The sequence below is a fragment of the Tupaia chinensis genome, unplaced genomic scaffold, assembly GCF_000334495.1.
Source record: "Tupaia chinensis unplaced genomic scaffold, TupChi_1.0 Scaffold000028_1, whole genome shotgun sequence".
Lineage (NCBI taxonomy): Eukaryota > Metazoa > Chordata > Mammalia > Scandentia > Tupaiidae > Tupaia > Tupaia belangeri.
The window spans coordinates 1,201,154-1,223,661 of NW_006159458.1; the positions used below are offsets into that span (position 1 = coordinate 1,201,154).

The 22,508-nt window shown below is 41.2% G+C and overlaps 1 protein-coding gene across 1 annotated transcript in view; it reads left to right on the forward strand.

Moving 5' to 3' along the window:
- Positions 1-22,508, forward strand: part of TMTC1 (transmembrane O-mannosyltransferase targeting cadherins 1) — a gene marked incomplete at its 5' end in the record, with an annotated part of 320,118 nt that overhangs the window by 218,511 nt on the left and 79,099 nt on the right. Inside the window, one exon of the mRNA XM_014587030.2 lies at positions 11,842-11,955. Within this exon, the coding sequence (XP_014442516.1) occupies positions 11,842-11,955 (114 nt within the window). The remainder of the gene's footprint in view (positions 1-11,841; positions 11,956-22,508) is intronic.

Here is a 22,508-nt window from a genome sequence, read left to right on the forward strand (position 1 = left end):
TCCTCCATTCTCCTCTCGGGCTCTTGGGCACGCACACACACGTGCCCGGCGTGAGTTTTAAGCCACCTGGTCTGGGACGCGAACCACGGTCGACTACATGGGAGTCCAGCGACATAGCCATTACGCTAACTGCTGGTCCCAATTGAAGAATTAAAAAAAAAAAAAAATAGGAGTGTTCAGAGAGAAGTAATAGAAAAAGAGGATAAAAAAAATTGTTGCTGATTCTCAATTATGAGTTCTGCTTTGATCTGAGGTTTGATAATGCCTCACACAGGCCATGAGTATCTAGGGAAGGCTCATTTTAGACCACGTGCTGGACTTCGTGCCCATTGCCATGGATCTTCTCTGTTAGTCCTTCCAGTAGCCTATCAGAGAGATAGTATCACTGTATCTCCAGTAAAACAGGTGAGGGAACTTAAGCTCAGTGACATTACCACTTAAAGCGGGACTCCGACTCCATACATTTAGACACATGTGCCTGGTGTCTTTTTCAAGCCACCAGGACTAGAATTCAAACTGAGATTGGCCTTGTAGAATCTTGATCCTGATGTACTGCACTTAACTGCTGTGATACATGGCTAGCATGTTATTTTAATTTTTTTAAATATGCTTGTCTCCTAACTAGAAAGTTGTGTGGATGGTTCTCCTAACCTATCGTCCAGTGATGCCAACAAAATGAATTGATGGTTTAAAAACTTAAGAGATTCACCTAATTAAAGAAGATTTTTAGATAATCTAGTATTTCTTTTTTAAAAAGAATTATTTATTTATTTAATTCCGTTTGTTATTATTATCATTTTTAATTTGACCAGAGACAGAGACAGAGAAAGGGAAAATGAGAAAGCAAGTTGCCAGGTGTGGGACTCGAACCACAGTTGACCATGTGGGAATCCAGCACCTTCAACCACCACGCCACCTGCTGGCCCTGATAATCTATTATTTCTCAAGTGTTCTACAAATAAGAATTGTGAGGGGAAATGTGATATGCATGAATTAAAATCCTAAGTCAATAGGGAAATACTTAGTCATTGTTATAATTATTAATAGGATTTTAGATTCAGCCATATAGTTTATGATCTTTGTTTTTTTATGGAGTAAATTTTTGTATAGCTGACATTTCCATTGAAACAGCTGAAGTATGGGGGAGCCAGCCGGTGGCATGGCGGTTTAAGGTGTTGGACTCCAACATGGCTGAGTCCTAGACTTGGCTTACTTTCTCATTTCCCTCTCTCTCTGTCTCTCTCTGGTGACTATAGCAAATTAAATAATAATCATATATTAAATAAATACTTCTTAAAAAAAAAAAAGAAAAGAAAAGAAAAAATAGCTGAAGTATGAAGTTGGAGCACCATGAGCTCAAACTGGAGATACTGGCCCTGGAGGGTAGAGTAACCCGACCCATGGCCGTGGTGCCTTTTGCTAGTTGTTGATTTTCCCTTCCTCACAAACTGTTCATTGTAAAATGAGAGCCTGGAAAAACACAGCAGAGAAATAGCACAGAGAGCACATAGAGGTCAAGGAAAACAATAGGGAAAGCAATGTGTCCTTAGGACTTTGTTACCCCACCCTTTTCTGCTTGCCTGTTAGAATGTAATTACTTCCTTGCTATCAGGAAACAATGTCCCAGTCTTAGCAATGGTCTTATTTCAACAAGCTACTTCTCTGTCTCTCAGGTAAAACATTAATAAAAGTAAGTGTGCTAGTCACCCTGAGGAAAGGATCCACTTCAGTAATCATCCCAGGTATATCCATGTTTCAATCAAAGTTATCTTCCAAGCCTACCCCTCATATGCTAATACATAGGAAATGCCTTTGGCTGTCATACATGTGTAGCAGTCGGTCGCTGTGACAGATCACTGCTCATTCCTGAGGCACACCCGTCTCTTCTTTCAAGGGAGAAATGGGATGAAATTGTGACCAGGGATGGTTACCTTTGGATCCTCCCATCTTGTGAGTTAGGAAAATTCAGATTCCTTACACCCTTAAAGTGACGGCTTCTTCTCATAAGGCTTATTGGGAGGATATTTTCTTCTTGGCTAACATTTCCTTCTTTCTTTCATCTTTGTATCTTTTTTTTTTTTTTTTTTTAATTTTTTTTCTTTTTTGAGAAGTTTTTGCTATAGGGCGCATGCACTCGCCAGACAGAGAGAGACAGAGACACAGAAAGTGAGAAATCCCCCCCCCCGGGGGGGGGGTGGCCACGCCACAATCCCTTCTCCTCCGTTCTCCTCTCGGGATCTTGGGCACACACGCACACGCGCCCGGCGTGAGTTTTAAGCCACCAGGTCTGGGACGCGAACCGTGGTCGACTACATGGGAGTCCAGTGACATAGCCATTACACTAACTGCTGGTTCTCCATCTTTGTATCTTAAAAGTGGGGGTTAGGGCCCAGCCATGGTACCACAGGCCACTGAGAATCTCAAGTTCAATTCAATTTCTGGTTTAGCCTAAAATGGTCCACACAAGTGGTGTGTGCCTATAATCCCAGCAACTCAGAATGCTGAGGCAAAAGAATTATGGCATGGCAAGACTCTGTATTTAACAAAAAAAAAAAAAAAAAAGCAGAGGAAGGGAATTCTTTCTCACAAATGAAGAGCGTGAGTATTTTCCTTTGTCTGCAATAGGTTTTTCTGTTTTTTTTTTTTTTTTTTTTTTTTTTTGAGAGGTTTTCGCTATAGGGCATGTGTGCTTGCCAGACAGACAGAGACAGAGAGACAGAAAGAGAGAAATCACCCCCCCTCCCGGGGGGATGGCCACGCTACAATCCCTTCTCCTCCATTCTCCTCTTGGGATCTTGGGCACGCATGCACACGTGCCCGGCGTGACTTCAAGCCACCGGGTCCAAGACCTGAACCGCGGTCGACTACATGGGAGTCCAGCGACATAGCCATTGTGCTCATTGCTGGTCCCTGCAATAGGTTTTCCTTGGATATCAAGGCCCGCATAGATCCCATCTTGTATCAGCCCCAAAGAAACTAGTTTGGAGACTTGGAACCCTATCACCATGGTATGAAAGGGAACACAGAAGAAAGCTCTTTGGAAATGGTGAAGTTGGGACCAACATATGGCATAACAGTTACATCGCTAGATTCTCACGTATTTGACCATGGTTCAAGTCCCATACCTGGTGGCTTAAAACTCACGCGCCGGGTGAGTGTGCATGTGTGCTCAAAATCCCAAGAGAAGAATGGAGGAGAAGGGATTATGGCATGATCATTCCCCTAGGCAGTGAGTTCTCGCTTTCTGTCTCTTTCTGTCTGTCCAGCAAATGCATGCACCCTAGAGCAAAAGTCTTTAAAAAAAAACAATAATGAAATTGGTGAATACAAGATACACCTTGATATGTTTTTAATGAGACCCAGAGTTGACTCCTCTGACAGGAGGAGTATTGCCCTTCACCTGAGGTGCTTTATTATTTTTTTTAATCTGTAGCATCTGTAAGTTGTTGAAGATACAACCTTCAGGCTTTTTTTTTTTTTCTATAAGGACAATGTACTTGCCAGAGAGACAGAGACAGAAAGCGAGGAATCACCCCCTCCCCACAAGAGGGATGGCCACACCACAATCCCTTCTCCTCTACTCTCCTCCTGGGATTCTAGGCATGCACACATATGCACCCAGCATTGTTTCAAGCTGCCAGACTTTAACTACGTGGGTGTTCAGTGCCTTAACCACTCTACCACCTCCTGGCCCCCAACCTTCAGGCTATCTTATCATATTCAGCTGTTGCCAATATTGTGTGCTGCTGGTTCTCTTTAGATGTGCTACAGGGAGCCAGAGTTTTGTTTTTTTGGGTTTTTTTGTTTGTTTGTTTTTCTTTTTTTTGGAGAGGCTTTTGCTATAGGGTGCGTGCGTTCACCAGACAGACAGACAGAAACAGAGAGACAGAAGTGAGAAATCACCCCCCAGGGGGTATGGCCATGCCACAGTCCCTCTCCATTCTCCTCTTTCTTGGGATCTTGGGCACGCACGCACATGCACCTGGTGTGAGTTCAAGCCACCAGGTCCAGGACTTGAACCGTGGTCGACTATGTGGGAGTCCAGAGACATAGCCATTACGCTAACTGCTGGTCCCCAGGGAGCCAGAGTTTTATCAACACTATCTAAGATATTTATTTCTATTTCAGCTAGAGCATTAAATTTTTTTAAAAGAAGGATGCAAAAGCAAGCTTCTTTCTTCCACTATCTTTTTTCTCTTTTGTTCAATTGCATAAATTTAAGATATACATGATGTTTTGATCTTTATCAAAACATATATTTATCATTCTATAGTGAAATGCAAATAAGCAATTTAGTATGTTATATTCCATATTTACTTTTTCTTTGTTGTAATAAGATGTGTTGTGAGGTTGTGCAGTTCTTTCCTCCTACAAAGAGTGGATTAAACAGAGACACCGGGGGTTGGAAAAAGATGTGAAGGACTGATATCATGCTGTTTATTGCTGAGTTCAAGGTGAGCTCACAGAGCTCTAGTAGCACTCACAAGTGCTTTCTCCCTCTTGGAGCCACAGTGTGTGGAGTTGAACTGAGCAGATCCAAGGCCAAGCAGAGACAAAGCCTTCAGGGCTGAGCTAGTGGAACCAAGGCCAAGCTGAGCAGAGCTAGCTAGCTGGCCAGGTGCTTCCTTTCCCTTAAAGGGGCTGTTGTTAATAGTGGCTCATTGCCAGAACTAAACTGTTGCACACACACATGCACATTACATGCAATGAAGTAAAACAGCAAAGTCATAATTATTTAACATGCATGCAAGCACGGTACAACTAGTAACATAGTTGTCTATAATCATGATGTTCATAACATCATTGTTTGTGTTAATTCATACTCCGTGACCTTCGAACATGATAAGATAGGAGGTGAGGGAGCTAAGCCATTCTGAGTCCATTTGCAATACATAGGAAAGAGTACCTAAAAAACTACTTTTTCAGCAAATCTTCAGTGTACGATCGATTTTTTCATGATTAGCAGATTTATTTAAGCAAGAATATATATAGTCCTTGTTGCCATAGTTAGTATGAGACATTAAATGTTCAGTAGAATTTTCCTTCATGGATAAGTTTGTTCTTCCTATCCTCATCTCTTTTGAAAATGAATACCAAAAGAGGGACCTCAATCTAAGTAGAGCTTGTAAGAGGATTCTTGGGAGTGGATCTGAAATTGGGATAAACATTTGCTCATTGTAGGTTCAGAAAATCGAGGCAGGATCTTTGATGACCTCTTGGCTGTCCGGGTTGCTGTACTGTGAAGCAGGTATTCCCATTTAAGCCTGGATCTTATGGCCAAGAGCTCAGCCTGTACCAGCCAGGTTTCTGGAAATATGTCATATTTGGCTGGGTTAAGGGTAGTGGACAGAATGGACAGGCACAATGGTTTATAGTTTGGGAACAATATCTTGGTGATCTGGTGCATAATTGCACCTCTACAATATGATATTATTCATTGTAGTCCTCCTTCGGTGCATTGGATCTTTATACTTATTTATCCTGCATAGCTACAAGTCTGCACCATTTGACCTGCATCTTCCTACTTCCTCCCCTCCCTGTCCTTGATAATCACCATTCTGTTTCTATAATATGTATTTTGCCTTTTATTTATTTATTTTTAGATTCCACATTTAAGTAAGATCATATAGTATCTCCCTCTCACTGTCCAGCTTATTTTATTTAGCATAATGTCCTCCAGGTTCATCCATTTTACTTCTGCACCATTTGACCTGCATCTTCCTACTTCCTCCCCTCCCTGTCCTTGATAATCACCATTCTGTTTCTATAATATGTATTTTGCCTTTTATTTATTTATTTTTAGATTCCACATTTAAGTAAGATCATATAGTATCTCCCTCTCACTGTCCAGCTTATTTTATTTAGCATAATGTCCTCCAGGTTCATCCATGTTACCACAAATGGCATTATGTCTTTTTTTAAGGCTAAATAATAGTTATCTGTATGTATATACCACAATTTCTTCCATTCATCTCCATGAACACCTAAGCTGTCCTCATATCTTCGCTATTGGGAATAAGGGGAAACACTACTTGATATTGGCCTTGGCAGTAAATTTTTTTTTTTTTTGATACCATGCTACCAAAAGCACAGACAACAAAAGCAAAAATGATTAAGTGGGACTACATCAAAGTTTCCTCTGCTTCTTCACAGCAGAGAAAACAACAAAATGAAAAGAATGATTAAGTGGGACTACATCAAAGTTTCCTCTGCTTCTTGACAGCAGAGCAAGCAACAAAATGAAAAACCAGCCTATGAACTAGGAAAAAACATTTGTGAACCATATTCCAATAAGGAGTTAAAACCCAAAAGAAATAAGGAACTCACATAGCTCAATAGGAAAAGAAGAATTTTTCAAAGAAAAATAAAAATGGCATACACATATATTGGGACTACATCAAAGTTTCCTCTGCTTCTTGACAGCAGAGCAAGCAACAAAATGAAAAACCAGCCTATGAACTAGGAAAAAACATTTGTGAACCATATTCCAATAAGGAGTTAAAACCCAAAAGAAATAAGGAACTCACATAGCTCAATAGGAAAAGAAGAATTTTTCAAAGAAAAATAAAAATGGCATACACATATATAAAAAGTGCTCAACATCACTAATCATGCATGTGCAAATCAAATGACAAGGTGATTATCACCTCACACCTGTTAGAATGATTGTTATACCATCCATATATATATATAAAGAAAGAGCAAGTAGAGGTTCCTCAGATGATTGAAAATAGAACTACCATGAGATCAAGCAATCCTTCTTTTGAGTATATATCTGAAGGAGATGAAATTAGTACCTCAAAGAAATATATCTACTCCCATGTTCACTGCAGTATATTTTGAATCACTGAAGTGGCCATATGTACATTTGGGATCTACTACTTTTGGATGGCCTGTTTCTCTGGGTTGGTCTCTAGCTTTACATGCTCCCTAACAGGTGTCTCCTCTGGAGCTTCCTCAAGTGCCCAGCCAGTGGACTTTAAGTGGGGAAGTCTGTGCTAGGTCCTAAGGGGTTGTTATTTTCACATAAGTTCATCATATTTCTCCAACAGATTTTAACAATTTGTTTGGAATTTCTCTATTAACCTTATGTGTAAATTGAAAATTAAATGGAAATATGTTATCGAAGAGAGGTGGTACACTGAACTACAACTGTTCAGAAACTAGATTTTCATCTCCTCTCACTCATCAACTGATACCCCTTTCATTTAGTCACAATAACTTCCAGTTTTCTTTCCAAATAGCCCTTAAACTTATCTACCTATTTTATACCATTCTCCCTTCCCCCACCAACTCCTCCCTTTAAGTGAGGAAACAAACTCTAGAACTTACCAGCCATATAATAATATACAGGTAAAGTTTGTATAGCAGCTACAAGTGACAAATTGATCCCCTCCTGTCCCCATTTTCTTGTTGTATTGTCTTCAAAACCTTAGTGTTACCCCCTAGGCATTCCAGAGGGAGATGACCTCAGCTGTAGACAAGCATCAGGTAGAAAGCAAAACTTTCAAGTATAGCCATTTGGTGGCATTTGGACATTCTTCCTCTTTCTGCTAATTGGTGGACAGTATGCCGTTCCTCAAGGTTAAAAAACTGAGCTTTGGTGGTTGTCGTAGACGGCATGTTCATGTTCCCCTAAATTCACATGTTGAGGTCCTATCCTCTGATTTGACTAGATTTGGAGACAGGACCTATGAGGAAATAGTAAATGTTAAATATGGTCATTAAGGTGGCATTCTAATCCAGTAGGGCCAACGCCCTTATATGAAAAAGAAAAGACACCATAGTTCGTTGAAACACACACACACACACACACACACACACACACACACATGCACTCTTCTCTACACATGTACCAAGAAGGGGTCATGTGATGACATAGCTAGAAGGCGGCCATCTGCAAGCCAGGAAGAGGCCTGCACGAGAAATTGAATTGGCCAGAACCTTGATCTTAGACTTCCTAGCTTCCAGATCTGTGAGAAAATAAATTTCTGTTGATTAGGCCGCCCAGGCTTTGGTGCTTATTTTTTTTTTTCTTTTTTGTTGGCTTCTTTTTTGTATTGCAAAGTGGAGTGCTGCTATAAGAAATAAAAAATGTGGAAGCTTTGGAACTCAGAAGAAGTTAAAAGAGTTTTCAGGTGCGTGCTAGAAATATAGGTGTTAAAGATGATCCTTGTGAAGGCTTAGAAAGAAAAGGAAAGGGCCAAAGGAAAAGACTCCATCATCTTGGAGAATAAATCATTATAGAGATTATATTGGTGGGCCAGCAGATGGTGCGGTGGTTAAGGGCGCTGGATTCCCACATGGCCGACCATGATTCGAGTCCTGGACCTGGTGGTTTGCTTTCTCACTTTCTCTCTCTTTCTCTCTCTCCCTCCCTCCCTCCCTCCCTCCCTCCCTCTCTTGTAAAAATAAATAAATGGATAAATAAATAAATCCAAATAAACTAATTATTTTTTAAAAAGAGAGAATATTGGTAGAAATACAAAAATTAAAGTCCATTCTGGTGAGGTCCCAGAAGGCAATGAGGAGCATGTTCTGGGAAACTCCAACAAAGGCAATCCTTATTATAAAGTGGCAAAGAACTTGGATGAATTGTGTTAATGCTCCAGTATATTGACAAAGCCGGAACTTGTGAGCCATGGAATTGGATATTTAGCAAAGAGGATATTTCTAAGCAAAGTATCGAAGATGCAGCTTGAGTCTCCTTTACTGCTTATGGTATCAATAAAATGCAAGAAGAGAGAGAGAAATTGAAGCAAGAACTACCAAGCAAAACATAGCTAGAACTTGAAGATTTGAAAGAATCTCAGCCTATCCATATTGCACAAGAGGTGACTAAACAACCATTTGATAAGGTTAGTGTGAGAGTGAACCAGGGATCTGATCACTCAGCTCAGCAGAAGCCAGGCATATATATGGGATTACACCTACAGGAACACTGCCAGTTGGGATAAATGGAGACAGGAAAGAAAAAAAAGGGTGAGGGGACAGGGTGCAGGAGGGCTACAAGCATGAACTATTCTTAAGGAAAATGAAAGAATGCAGAGCTATTCTGCAGAGTAATAACAACTGGGCTCACATAGGAAAGGTCCTGAGTTCACATCCTAGGACCTTCCTGAACGTGCTCGATACATGCAGGCACATGTCTGGGATCCAGAGTATATGAGACTGGGAGTGCATCACCGTGTGAAAGACCCTCTGGGGGTGTCTCCTTCCCTCTCTCTCTCATAGAATAAATAAATAAATTTTTATAAAAAGAAAGAATGACCCCAAAAGCCATTTATGGGTCATCAGGACTACTACTCTTGCCACAGGATGCTTCCTCTCATCCCCTCACTTCTACTCCACTCCTGTTCTTTCTCCCTCCTGTTCCCCATGCTCTCCTCCCTGTAGTTCTGGAACAATCCCACTTTTACCCAGGGTCTCCATGCCTCAGTCTTTCTTCCTTCCAGTCGTTTCCACACTGTGGCTACAGCAGTGGGATTTTTTGTTTGTTTGTTTTGGGGGGGTTAAAAATTATATGGGACCAGCAGTTAGCATAATGTCTATGTTGCTGGACTCCCACATAGTCAACTGCAGTTCGCATCCTGGACCCGGTGGCTTAAAACTCATGCCGGGCGCAGGTGCGTGCGTGCCCAAGATCCCGAGAGGAGAATGGAGGAGAAGGGATTGCGGCATGGCCATCCCCCCTGGAGGGTGATTTCTCGCTGTCTCTCTCTGTCTCTCACACACACGCCCTATAACAAAATATATATATATACTTAACTTTATTCATTTATTATTATTGTTATTATTACTATTGTTTAATTTGCTATAGAGCACGTGTGGTCACCAGAGAGAGTGGGAAAGTGAGAAAGCAAGCCACCAGGTCCGGGACTCGAACTGCAGTCAGACATGTGGGAATCCAGCACCTTAACCACCACTCCACCTGATGGCCCTTGAGTAGTTCTTAGGAGCCAGACTTTTGGTTTCCCTTCTCTGTTTAAAGCCCTGCACTTACTCCCCACAGCTCCCCAGAGAAAACCCAAAGTCTCCGGTGTGATGCAGAGGCCCCTTACTATTTCTCCATCTTTGCAATCCAGCAACTCTGAATTTCTTTCCATCTTTTGAGAACCCCGAACTCTATTTCTCTGGGTCCTCTGCTTAGGACTATCTACTGCCACTTCCTCTAGTGGCTGATTGAGTTTCTGTTTATCCTTAAAGTCTCCACTTTGCTGTTTGCCCCTTCTGGTTACCTGCCCTGATCCTCATTCTGGGATACACATGCTGTGCTTTGTGGATATCCCACTCCCCTACTGTTACCAGCTGTTGTGTCATCACCCATATTTCCTCACTCCCATACACTCCTAGAGGCCAAGAGCTCATCTGTCGCCATCATTGGCATTGTGTAGTACTGGAGGGGCCTCTACTTAGATACTGAACGAGTGCAGCCCTTACCTCAGTTCAGAGAAATGCCTGCAAACTGGTTTTATTAAGCCATTTCACTTCTGGCAGGTATCCCTTTTAATGATTCTCCTTGGGCCAGCATAAACTTTTACCTTTTATTTTTCTTTTCATTCACTCCAAACACAAAAACTAGCATGTAGTAATTGTTTTGAATTAGCCTGACAGTACTGGCCATCACTGTGGAGTAATTAAGGACCCTGCCGAGTCCCCATGCACACTCCTAGGTCTGGACTGTGTTTTCCTTCCCACATAGCGTCCCTGAGAACTGTGCACACCTGTGAGGAAGCAGGGACTAGGAGGAGGGGGGGAGACTGGGAGGAGGCGGGGAGACTCTTTTACACAAACTGATTGCATGGGTTTCAATATTGGAGGAAACAAGAATAGTGGGAAAGAATAAAGAGAAGGCACCAACTGTTTAATCTCTCTCATGTTTTGTCATGCTTTAAAGAGAAGGCAGTGGTTATGAGCTATTTTCATGATATGAAAACCATTAAATCTTTTTTCTTTGATTCTTTATCGTGCACACAGAGATCACTTACCCTGTTTGATTGACTCTCTGTGACAGTAAACCTGCCTGAGAAAGACATGAAGGGAAGAAAGTGTTGCTTAATACAGAAATTCCCTGCATGGGATGTCTTTGTAATCATCCTCTGCAGGGTCTGACTTTGCATTAGCTCCAGTGTCATCACCTCTTCCACTCACACACCCTAACTTCACACTGGCCTGACAATTCCAAGGTTATGCATTACCCTGTTGTAGAGTACGTGCCCAGGTCTGTAGTTGTGCCCTGTTGTGCTCCCAGAAGATGCCTTGGACGAGGTGACAGAGCCTTGCCCAGGCTTCAGGTGTGTTTCTGACAAGTAAAAACAGTCCTTTGTTGAAACCAGCAGATCATGGAGTAGTTACAGTGCTGGACTCCCACATTGCTAACCACAGTTCAAATCCTGAATCTGGTGGCTTGAAAATCATTCTGAGCAGCACGTGTGTGTGTGTGTGTGCCCAAGATTCCAGGAGGAGAATGGTGAAGGGATGGCAGTGTGGCCATCCTCCATAGGAGGTGATTTCTCACTTTCCCTCTCACTCTCTCTGGCGAACACTTGCACCCTGTGGCAAACACCTTTTTTAAAAAAATAAAGGTCCTCATGTTTACCTGCAGAGAACAAATGTTGGTCCTAGGTAGCTAGCATGTTTGTTCAGTTATGTACAACTACCCCGTCTTCATTGTTTTCCATAGAAAAGTGTTTAGTAAGTCACAGAGTTCACAAATTTTAAATCCTTCTTTTAGGTAGATGCCATGGACATTTCAAATATAGGTTCATAAAACTGAGTAAAACATGAAGAAATCTGACAGTAGTATTCTCTATTGCTTTTTTTTTAATTTATTGAATGTAGGTCTGGAGTTCAAACTCTGCCCCACAATGCCAAGGTTCACTACAACTACGCCAATTTCCTGAAGGATCAAGGTCGGAACAGGGAAGCGATCTACCACTACAGAACAGCCCTCAAGTAAGCACCATTCAGAGAGAGCGTTGGCTGCTGTGCCTTGAAAACCTTCTTACTTTTTGGACATGGGGGTTGGAGTGAGGGGAATGGGTCATTGTTTCTCTTCAGAGTAAATATGTACCCAAGGGTGGTATAGTTCTTTGACTCAGAATCTTTGATGCAGTATTCAAGTCTTATAAATTTGATTACCCTACCTTATGAACTTAGTGATTTCTTGTCAAAATTCTCATTGATGCACATCACACGGTGAAGCAATACTTAGTTGAATACATATATATGCAACAGTTTATCAAAAATATACTGGTAAGTTCTCAGGGTATTTATTACAGTGAATCCTTTCTGTTGTTTTATTGCTGGAGGACACATGGGCTTGCCAGAGAGAGAGAAAATACCCGCAATGGGGCATGGTCGTGCTGCAGTCCCTTTCCCTCCATTTCACCAACTCCTGAGGATTCTGAGCATACATACACATGTACCTGATGTGTTTTTTTCAAGCTGCCGGGGCCAAGATTTGAACTACAGTTGGCCCTTTGGGATCTAGCTCCCAATGCATAGCACTTAACTGCTCTGCTGCAGGGTCACAGAATCCTGGTGAATTCTTGATAATATATATCTCGAAAGCTCTAGATTTCCTATGTCTGAAAGGATTTATATGAAGACACTTGAACATATAAATGAAATACCCTGATAATTATCTTAAATAGAAAATGAAAAGAAGCTGATGACTATATTGGACATATGTTAATTGTGTGTGTGTGTGTGCATTCTCTGACACTCTCCTTGTAGTCTTCCACTGGAAGAAAGAACACCAAACATGCCCTTAAGTGTGACTTTAAAGGAAACTAAAAATTTTAAGTTCTGCCTTACCAGCAGTAATCTGTAGGTGCTGTTTGGAATTGCAACTCTGATTTTCAAGATGCTTTTATGTGAAAGGTACCAAATAGTAAATATATTTAACCTGCAGTACATGGAGAATTGATCATTAAATGCACCCTTGGAATCTCTAGTTGTGGACAAAATAAAGCAAGGTGAATTCTCTCCTTTATTGAGTACTGTGATGCTCATGAAAGACTTCCAAGAGAAGTCTACAACTCCACAGATCAGCCCATCTTTGGGGTTGCTGAAAGCACGTATATCAGCCAAATCATTCATTTCATGAAATGCCCATTTGGACTGTCTAAAGGCTCAGTATTAAATAGTCTTTGTTATGTTCTACACATGCATTTTGTTCATAAGTCAAAATCATTTAAACCTTAGAATCTGTTACTTAACATGACAAAAGTTTTAAACCATACATGCCAAGTTGACTATCAAATACTTTTCCAGATATTAAAAGAAATGAAAGTTCCAGAGGCATAATTGTAACAAAGCTTTTTGTTGAGGAATTGAAGATCTTATTAAGGAATAGAAGGCAGATTTTTTAATTTAATAAGGACGTAGAGTCTTCCACTAGAAGGTAGTTTCCAGAATATTTGCAATGCCTGTCTCTGGTTGATGAGATTGTGCTTTACTTTTTTCCTTTATATTTTCCTATGTGTTTCAGGTGTTCTACAATAAATACATACTACTTTTACAATAAGCAGAATTCTTTTTAATAAGGTGTAGTCCTTCAAGGGTTCATAAAAACCATATTTTGGCTTTCATGACTGATTACTTTTAGTGCTTTTGTATGGCATTCTCACAGAGAGAAATAAGGTTGCCAGAAAAATATCAGTACATATTTTAAAATTTGTTTCATTAAAACAAACTATTTTCTGTTAAGTTCAAACAGAAAACTAAGGCAGACCCTTAGGCACAGTGTGGGGCAGAGGAATAAATTAGACAAAATTTTCTGGCAGTTAGTTTTACAGAATTATAGTAGCTGGTTGGGTACTTCTGCTTCTTTGCTGTGAAACAATAAAAATAAATGTTTGCTTCAGCAACTGTGCTTCTGGAAGAAACATGTCCCTTGAGAAATAGGGAAAAACAATTAAAGCTATAAATATACTACACAGTAATTAGTGAAAATTTTTTATGTTCTCAGACCAGGTTCAAAATACACCTGCTTTAAAATATTATTTTTGCGTGGATAACTCCATGGTGAAATTTCAAGAAATAAGGCTGCTTTTATTGTTTGTGTTTTTATAAATAAACTGTCAGTCTTGGTGTTAGAGAGAAAAGAAAAATACCAAGGCTATTCATCATTTTGTTCTTGATTTATCTTTGGTGACTAGAAGATTGCCCTTATTTTGATATTTCTGGAGGGTTTTTTTTTGTTGTTGCTGGTGGTAGAAGTTGCTGAGACAGAGTTTCCTCTCCCTCCCTTCCAACTGTCCCACCCCTTACTTGAACTCTGATGTTTTCCATATTTGCACACAACAAGAAAGAGAATGATTTGGGAAATGCAAGGTTAAAGGCAGTATCTGAAATCAGTTCCAGCAATGATTCGTCACTGTTGTAATGAATGTATAGATCTCAAAGGCAGTGATGAAATTAGTCATAAGGGTTATATCTATATTCATCTCTTTTTGGCTGACTAGTGGTATTCTAAAAATATCAATATTCTTGGTTGGTAATTATATATGACTTAGATATTCTGCTTCTTTTAAGCTCTATTTTATTTTTCAAATAATGCAAGGGTATCCCTGACTTTTCCTCTTTGGTATTCCTCATTTACTGTGTTTCTGTAATAAAAGGAAAATCTCCCATGGAAAATGCTGCAGCTAAGGTTATGTATTCAGTGTAAGACCCAAATATCGGAGAAAAATGCCATAACCCTTTCCTGAAATCCTTAGCAAACATAAGTGTTAGCTTTGCTTTTTTGTGAGGGGTTGCTCTCATGTTTATGCTTACTGCAGTCCTATGAAGCTTGGGTTACCTTATGGTGGAGAGAAAGAAAACCACTGATATTTATGCCATAGGCTCCCAGAGCCTTCTGATCATCCATTATCTTAGGGAAGGTTTATACCACTCCAGTTCATGGGATGGGAATAAAGAATTCAGACTACCTAACAATTCAGTTCTGTTTGTACTAGAATTCTCAAGAAATGCCTAACTCAAGGAAAGCCCAATAGGACCCTTGCTTGAATAAAATGCAGAAAATACTGACTTGTAGTTGGCCACCTGTGTTCTTTGTTGATTAACTTTAAAAGTCAGTGAAAAGAAGGCCACAAGGTGGCATGTTGGTTAAGGTGCTGAATTCCCACATGGCCAACCATGGTTCAACTCCCAGAACTGGCGACTTGAAAAATCACGCTGGATGTTTGTGCATATGTGCCAAAAATCCTGAGAGGAGAATGGAGGAGAAGAGATTGTGACATGGCTGTCACTTCTGGGGGATGATATCTCACTTTCCTTTTCTGGCAAATACACATGCCCTATGGCAAAATCTTTTTCAAAAATTTGTTTTTAAGTCAGTGAGAAGAGGAGAATATAGAAAAAAATGATAACAACACAGTGGTAAAATGTGATCTGCAGGACAGGGTCATATGGAAAGGTTGCCAATTTGCATCTGGAGATCTCCTTGAGTACGTCAGGCCCACATGTGCCCATGATCCAGCGAGGAGTAGGTCATGGCATCAGGACCCTTCAGGGGATGCTAGATCTCTGTCTGTCTGTCTGTTTCTCTCACTCATAGAATAAACTTAAAAAAAAAAAAAAAAAACAGTTTTTTTTTTCAACTGGAAAATCACAAAACAAATTATGTACATTTTTGAATACTTTATCCTAAAATTTCAAATATGCATTCATCCACCAATCTTCTAATGTTCAATCAAGTCCTTTTCTTTAAGTAGTAGTCTATAGCTTAGACTCTGCAAAAAATCACATCCATAGTTCATTGCTGTGATGATCAGTTTTGATATTTTAAGCTAGAATAAAATTTTAATTTAAGAAACGATTCTTACAAAGTAATTTAAGTAGACGACCTGAGATTTTTCTGATTTTTCTCCCCTTTCACAATTATTTCACTCACATCTAATTCAAAAGCAATTTTTGAGCAACTTTCTTTTTTGAGCATTTCTAGAGGATTTACTTATTTTCCATAGAAATAACTCCTTTTTCACTTAAAGTGTTTTATTTACAAAATATTTTATTGCATTGTGCAGTTACATTAAAAACTATAACTGGGGGTATAACTGGGGGGGGGGGGGCAGTTAGCGTAATGGCTATGTCACTGAACTCCCATGTAGCCGACCGCTGTTTGAGTCCTGGACCCGATGGCTTAAACTCACGCTGGGCGCGTGTGCATATGTGCCCAAGATCCCGAGAGGATCTTAAGAAAAGGACTTGATTGAACATTAGAAGATTGGTGGATGAATGTATATTTGAAATTTTAGGAGAGGTTTTTGCTACAGGGCACGTGCTCTCACCAGAAAGACAGAGACAGAGAGATAAGAAAGCGAGAAATCACCCCTCAGGGGGGAAGGCCATGCTGCAATCCCTTCTCCTCCATTCTCCTCTCGGGATCTTGGGCACATATGCACACGCGCCCAGCGTGAGTTTAAGCCATCGGGTCCAGGACTCAAACAGCGGTCGGCTACATGGGAGTTCAGCGACATAGCCATTACACTAACTGCTGGTTCCAATAAACTAGTTCTTAAAAAACAAAACTATGATTGGAATAAATTTGTTAATGAATACAAGTGACTTAGCAGTCTTGTAACTCAACCCCTAGGAAGAGAAGGGCTCAGGCTTAGAGCCCAAATTTATCACATTTTGGGTATCCACCAGTACACCAGTATGTTTATAGGAAATAGCAGCCACCTGGAAATGTGATGGCCCAATTAACAGACTGTTTTAAAATATTTTTAACTATAGGTGACAGTCATGAAATGTTTTTCTTTTCTTTCTTTCTTTTTTTTTTTTTTTTTTGAAGAGGTTTTTGCTGTAAGGGGCCGGCGATCACCCACAAGGTGCAGGCAGTCACCAGAAAGACAGAGAGAGACAAAGAGACAGAAAGCAAGAAATCACGCCCTAGAGGGGATGGCCACGTGGCAATCCCTTCTCCTCCATTCTCCTCTCGGGATGGGATCTTGGGCACACATGTACATACACACGGCCTGAGTTCAAGCCACCAGGTTTGGGACTCGAACCACAGTCAACTCCATAGGAGTTCAGCAACATAGCCATTATGCCAACTGCTGGTCCTGGGTCATGAAATGTTTTTCATCATCTACTATTTAAATTCCTTGCATGACTTAATTACTGATTGGTTAAAATGGGTTGGCCATCAAGAACCCTGCACTTGGGAATGGAAACAAAGTCAGCCTTTATCTCAGCAGATCAGGAAGGTTTGTCCAAGTTGTCAGCAGCAAGTTGTCTCATGTTCTCAGAACATTTACTCACTCGGATGCTCTTGTCCTCCCACTCACAGCACTAAGTCCTAGCCACATCCATATTTGCTGATGCATCCCAGATGGTTGGTATCAGTCATGTGCAGGATTCTGTCCTGGTGAAAGAGCCATGATCACCAGTCACCCAGACAGGTGTTTTCTTTTCACAGTATGATTCCACTGAGAAATGCACAGTTAAGATTTTACTCACCACCACCCAATAATGCTATCAAAGCAGAGTTACATTACCATGCCCTAAAGGGGACTCAAGTATGCCTAGGCAACTGTGGGATGCTTAGGTTGGCCATGTCCACTGCTAATCTTGTGTTTTACAGAACATGAACATCTAAAGAGAAAGAAAAACGTTTTCAAGGAGATTTTAAAAATCCCTTACCAGGCTCTTTTCCAGTGGCATTACTGAATTTTCTATTGTGGTTTTAATGCTCTTGTACAAAAGAAATCTTCACTCACTATTTGACCAATATATGGGAAAGGACAGAATTAAAATATTTCTGATTGGAATTTGTTTTGTGCATACAATAGAGACTTGTCATGATAATGGTGCATATTGTTACAATCCTTTGTGTTACCTCCTGTGTGGATAACTGGAATTCTACAAGAGCTTCTTCCATTAGGCAGTAATAGCATTTGTGGAAAAAGGAAGTAACAAAGGGAAGAGTAATGAAAAAGCAGCATATCATTAGCATGTAAAGACTCTCACTATGACTCACTAACTACTGTTCATTGGTGTCTTGAGTATATCAATAAGATTACTTTGTTATAATTTCTTTAAAAAATGCAGTTCATGGGACCGCAGATAGCATATGATTACGTTTCTGGATTCCCATGTAGTCGACCACTGTTCAAGTCCCGAAGCCAGCAGCTTAAACCCACACCAGGCATATGCGCATGTGTGCCCAAAATCCCAAGAGGAGAATAGAGGAGAAGGGATTGCGTGGTTTGGCCATCCTCCCGTGGAGTGGGGAGGGGGATTTCTCACTTTCTGTCTCTCTGGTAAGCGTGCACGCACCCTATAGCAAAAATCTCTAAAAAAAATTAATGTAGTTGATAAAACTGATGAAATTCGAACATATTTTAGAAATAAGGAGTCCATGAGGATTTTAAAAGTTCTTTACATGCCTATTTTAAAATAACTCTCTCATGACTATAGGTGGCCTTGGACACCAGCTGCTATATATTTTTGGAAAGAACTCAGATTCCAGTATCATTTTTTAGGTGGATTTGACAAGTGGAGATGAGTTCTTCAACTCATGTCGTATTTTCATTTTTAAAAGTTTATGCTTTCCAGGGACCAGCAGTTAGCGTAATGGCTATGTCGCTGAACTCCCATGTAGTTGACCATGGTTGCAGTCCCGTACCCGGTGGCTTAAACTCATGCCGGGCATGTGTGCATGCGTGCCCAAGATCCTGAGAGGAGAATGGAGGAGAAGGGACTGTGGCGTGGCCATCCCCATTGTGGGGGGTGAGGGGTGGGTGTGTGATTTCTTGCTTTCTATCTCTCTGTCTCTCTCTGTCTTTCTGGTGTGCGCACGCACCCTATAGCAAAAACCTCTCCAGTGGGCGGGACGGGAAATAGTCTATGCTTTCCAATATCACAAGTAAACACTTGAAATAATTTTTGTGTTTTTTTTTGATGAAGTTACATAAGTTCTCACTATATATGTGTTGTGTTAATGAAATATGTTAGTTGTATCATTAAATCAAGATATATGACTTAAATTCTGTTTTTTTTTCTCCCGAAATGAAATAATGTTTGAAGTCATGTGTGGCCTTACTTATGGAGTGAATTTTAAAATGAACTCTCCGTAATTGATTTGTGGAATAGTTTCATTCTACCTGGCATTTTCCTGCCTTGTACTATGTGGAATAGTTTCATTCTACCTGGCATTTTCTGGCTTTGTATTTCTTTTCACTTACAAAATTTGCTTAGCTGTGATTCCCCAGAAACAAGACACAAGGTAGAGATTTGCATGCAGGAAGTTCTCAAAGAGTGACTTCAGTAACACAGGGAAAAAAGGTGGCAGATGCAAGAAGAGAAGGTGAGGTGCAGAAAAGCCCCCATAGAGGCCTCAGCTGGTCCCAAAGGGAGCACCAGACCTGGAATGACTCCCCAGAGCTGTTCTGAGTAGAGGCTGTCCAACCTCACCCCCCTCATCCACCAGCCACTGTTCCTAGGGTAGGAGTGTAGCCGGGCAGAGCTGCTCCCGTAGACTGCAAGCAGTGCCCAGACAGCAACTGGGCATGAGCTCTCAGCAGTCAGCTGGCCTCAGGTTGGGTAGGGGGATCTGGGTGGTACAAGACAGTATCCACTACACCAGCTTCATTTCTTCTTAATTTTTTTTTTTATTTTATACATTCAGTCACTATACATCATGACAGCTTATACAGTGACTTAACATGACTAGCTACATTTATGACTTCTTCAACAAGGTACTTCCGAAAGTTCATGGGAAAATGGGATTAAAGCACAGTTTTATTTTGGCAAAAAAAAAATTTGGAATCCTTCATAATATATGCATGCTCCATGAACTTGTTAAAGCTAGTCTCATAAGCATGGTTTCGATTTTTTGTTAAAATGAGAATAGCAATACCGCCTGTATGAGCGTTTTGGAGGATTACAGGATAATCCATTTACACCCCTTAAAGCAGGAGTGCCTCTCTTTCTGTCTCTCATGGAAAGATTAGCTGAGATTGAGGGTAGCAAGCATATTTTAAAAAGGAAGGGGACCAGCCCTATGGTCTAGTGGTTAACCATGGCTGACTGCATGGTTTGGAATCCCAGCCTGGCAGCTTGAGAAACATGTGGGGTATATACACGTCTGGCCTGAATCTCAACAGGACGGAGAAATGGAGAAGGGATTGCAGTGTGATTATACCCCATTGTGGAGGGTGCTTTCTACCCCCCAATCTCCCTCTCTCTGGTGAGCACACATGCCCGCTGGTACATTCCCCAGGTTCTGTTTGGTATTACTTTCTCTCTATGGATCACTGTCCTACCTTCCCTTACTTTTCCCTCTCTTTCCCCACCCTCACCCTCCGTCTTTGGAGCTCCTCCTGGTAAAGCATTGTCTTCCCTGGAGAAACCTTGTTGAGGGCTCACATGTGCTCCTTCCGTGTGCTGCTGCCAGCTCGGGCTCCCCTCTTCCTGCCGCTTGGTCTCATTACCATGCATGACAGCCAGATGCATTCTTATCTCTCTTCTAACACAGCCCTCTTGAGAACAAGGACAGCTTTCCCTTTGCTGTGGTGGGCCCTTAACAGAGCCTGGCACATTGTCGGTATTTAATTCATGTTTGTGAAGAGAAAGACTACACGAATAAACTGCATCCAGTCTCTTACCACAGGGCCCTTAGACTCAGAGCACAAATCCATAAGACAAGCAGTATTTCTTCCTGGGACAGCTGTTGACATTCTGGGTAGGATACCTCCTCATTATGCAAGAGCATCCTATGCATTGCAAGATGTTCAACAGCCCTGGCTCCCACCCACTTTCTGCCAGTGGTGACCCCCTGTTCCTGAGGTAGAAATTCAGAACATGTCCCGACCCTTCCCCCCATCCCTTGGGATCTCTGTGGTTGACAGCTATTGATTAAGAACATGGACACATTTCTCCTGACCACCATTGTCTCCTCTAAGCTAATGCATCATTCGGAGTGCGTTCATGCTATCAAGTGTTATTACAGCCGGGATCCCCGCTGCACGTTGGTCTGTCACACAGGTACTACATAGGATTTTTGAATCTCCTTATAGCCTTGATACAGCTTTTAAAACTGCACATGTCGGGAATTCCATTTGGTGTTGAGCATATTGGAAAAGCTTGGAGAAAATTGCTCAGTGCCTGTGGGGATCATTTGCTTCAGATAGATGATGAAGGACTGACAGGCTTTAGAGCGCGTGCTTGACAGAGAGCATTCCTACATCTCAAAACGGAGAGAGTTACTCGTCCTTCACATCTGAGAACCCATGGTGTAGGAGAAACAGATGGATACATGATGACTTCAAGTGTTCACTGGGTTAGTGATAAAGAAATAATGGATGTTATTTTGACTGATGGGAGTGAGTGGAAGGCCATAGCAGCGGTAAAGGGAATGACTTTTTAGAGGATGAAAAATCCATATGAGGGAAGGAGAGCTGGCTGTTTCAGCTTGACATGAGTTCATCAGAGGCACTGAAGGAGCTCAATCAAAACACCCAGAGGTCCTGCACCCAATCCCAAAGCATTAATTGTATGATGTGTAACAGGTCTGACAATGGGTATTCTTAATCCCACCCTCTGATTTGTTCCCATAGAGTCCACTTCACTTACAGAGAAGGTCAGTATGTTATTCACCTTATTTTTATAGAGAAAACAACTAGAACACAGAAATAAATACAAAATCATACAGCCAGAAAGTTTCCATGGCTTCCAACTCCAAATCCAGTTACCTTTCCACTTCACCAAAACAGTTTTCTTTCTCTTTTTCTTTCTTTCTTTTTCTTTTTTCTTTTTTTCAAAAATATTTTAAGTGCCATAGGACACATGAGCTCATGGGGGAAAGGGGGAGGAGTACTCCCAGTTGTGTATGGTCACGCCACAATCCCTTCTTTTCTTCATCCTGTTGAGATTTTGGACACACACATACATGTGCTCATCATAGTTTTTAAGCTGCTGGGGCAAGGTTTTGAACCATGATTGCTCATGTGGGATCCAGCTCTCTCAACCACTAGGCTAAGGGGCCAGCCCCAAAGCAGTTTTCTCTCCATCTTTCCACAAACCCAAAATTTGCTATGATCACCCCAAGCCTCAAAGAAAAGTTAATTATGTTTGCTGTTTCTATTCAAAAGAGTAGAGAAGTATTCATTCAGTAAATTTCTCACACTCCAGAGGTAAATTTTCAGGAATCAGGAAAATTCAGCCATTTAAAGTGATCCATTTCCTAATGGCATCTTAGAGCTATGGTTTGACTTTTCAGTCTTGGGAAATCATCTGGGCAAAGTCTTCTGGGTCACAGTGGAAGATCACCCACTGTCAGAAGTCAGGTAATATAGGTGGCTCCGCCTCAGGGAGTGTGCTTTATGTTCCTAAATTACAATGCATTTAGGCTTTCTCCCAAGGCTATCTATAATGGACTGGAAGCGGTACACTGAAAACACAAAGATACAGGCCGGCAGGTGATGTGGTAAAGAGGGGTGCTGGATTCCCACATGGCCGACCATGGTTCAAGTCCCGGACCTGGTGGTTTG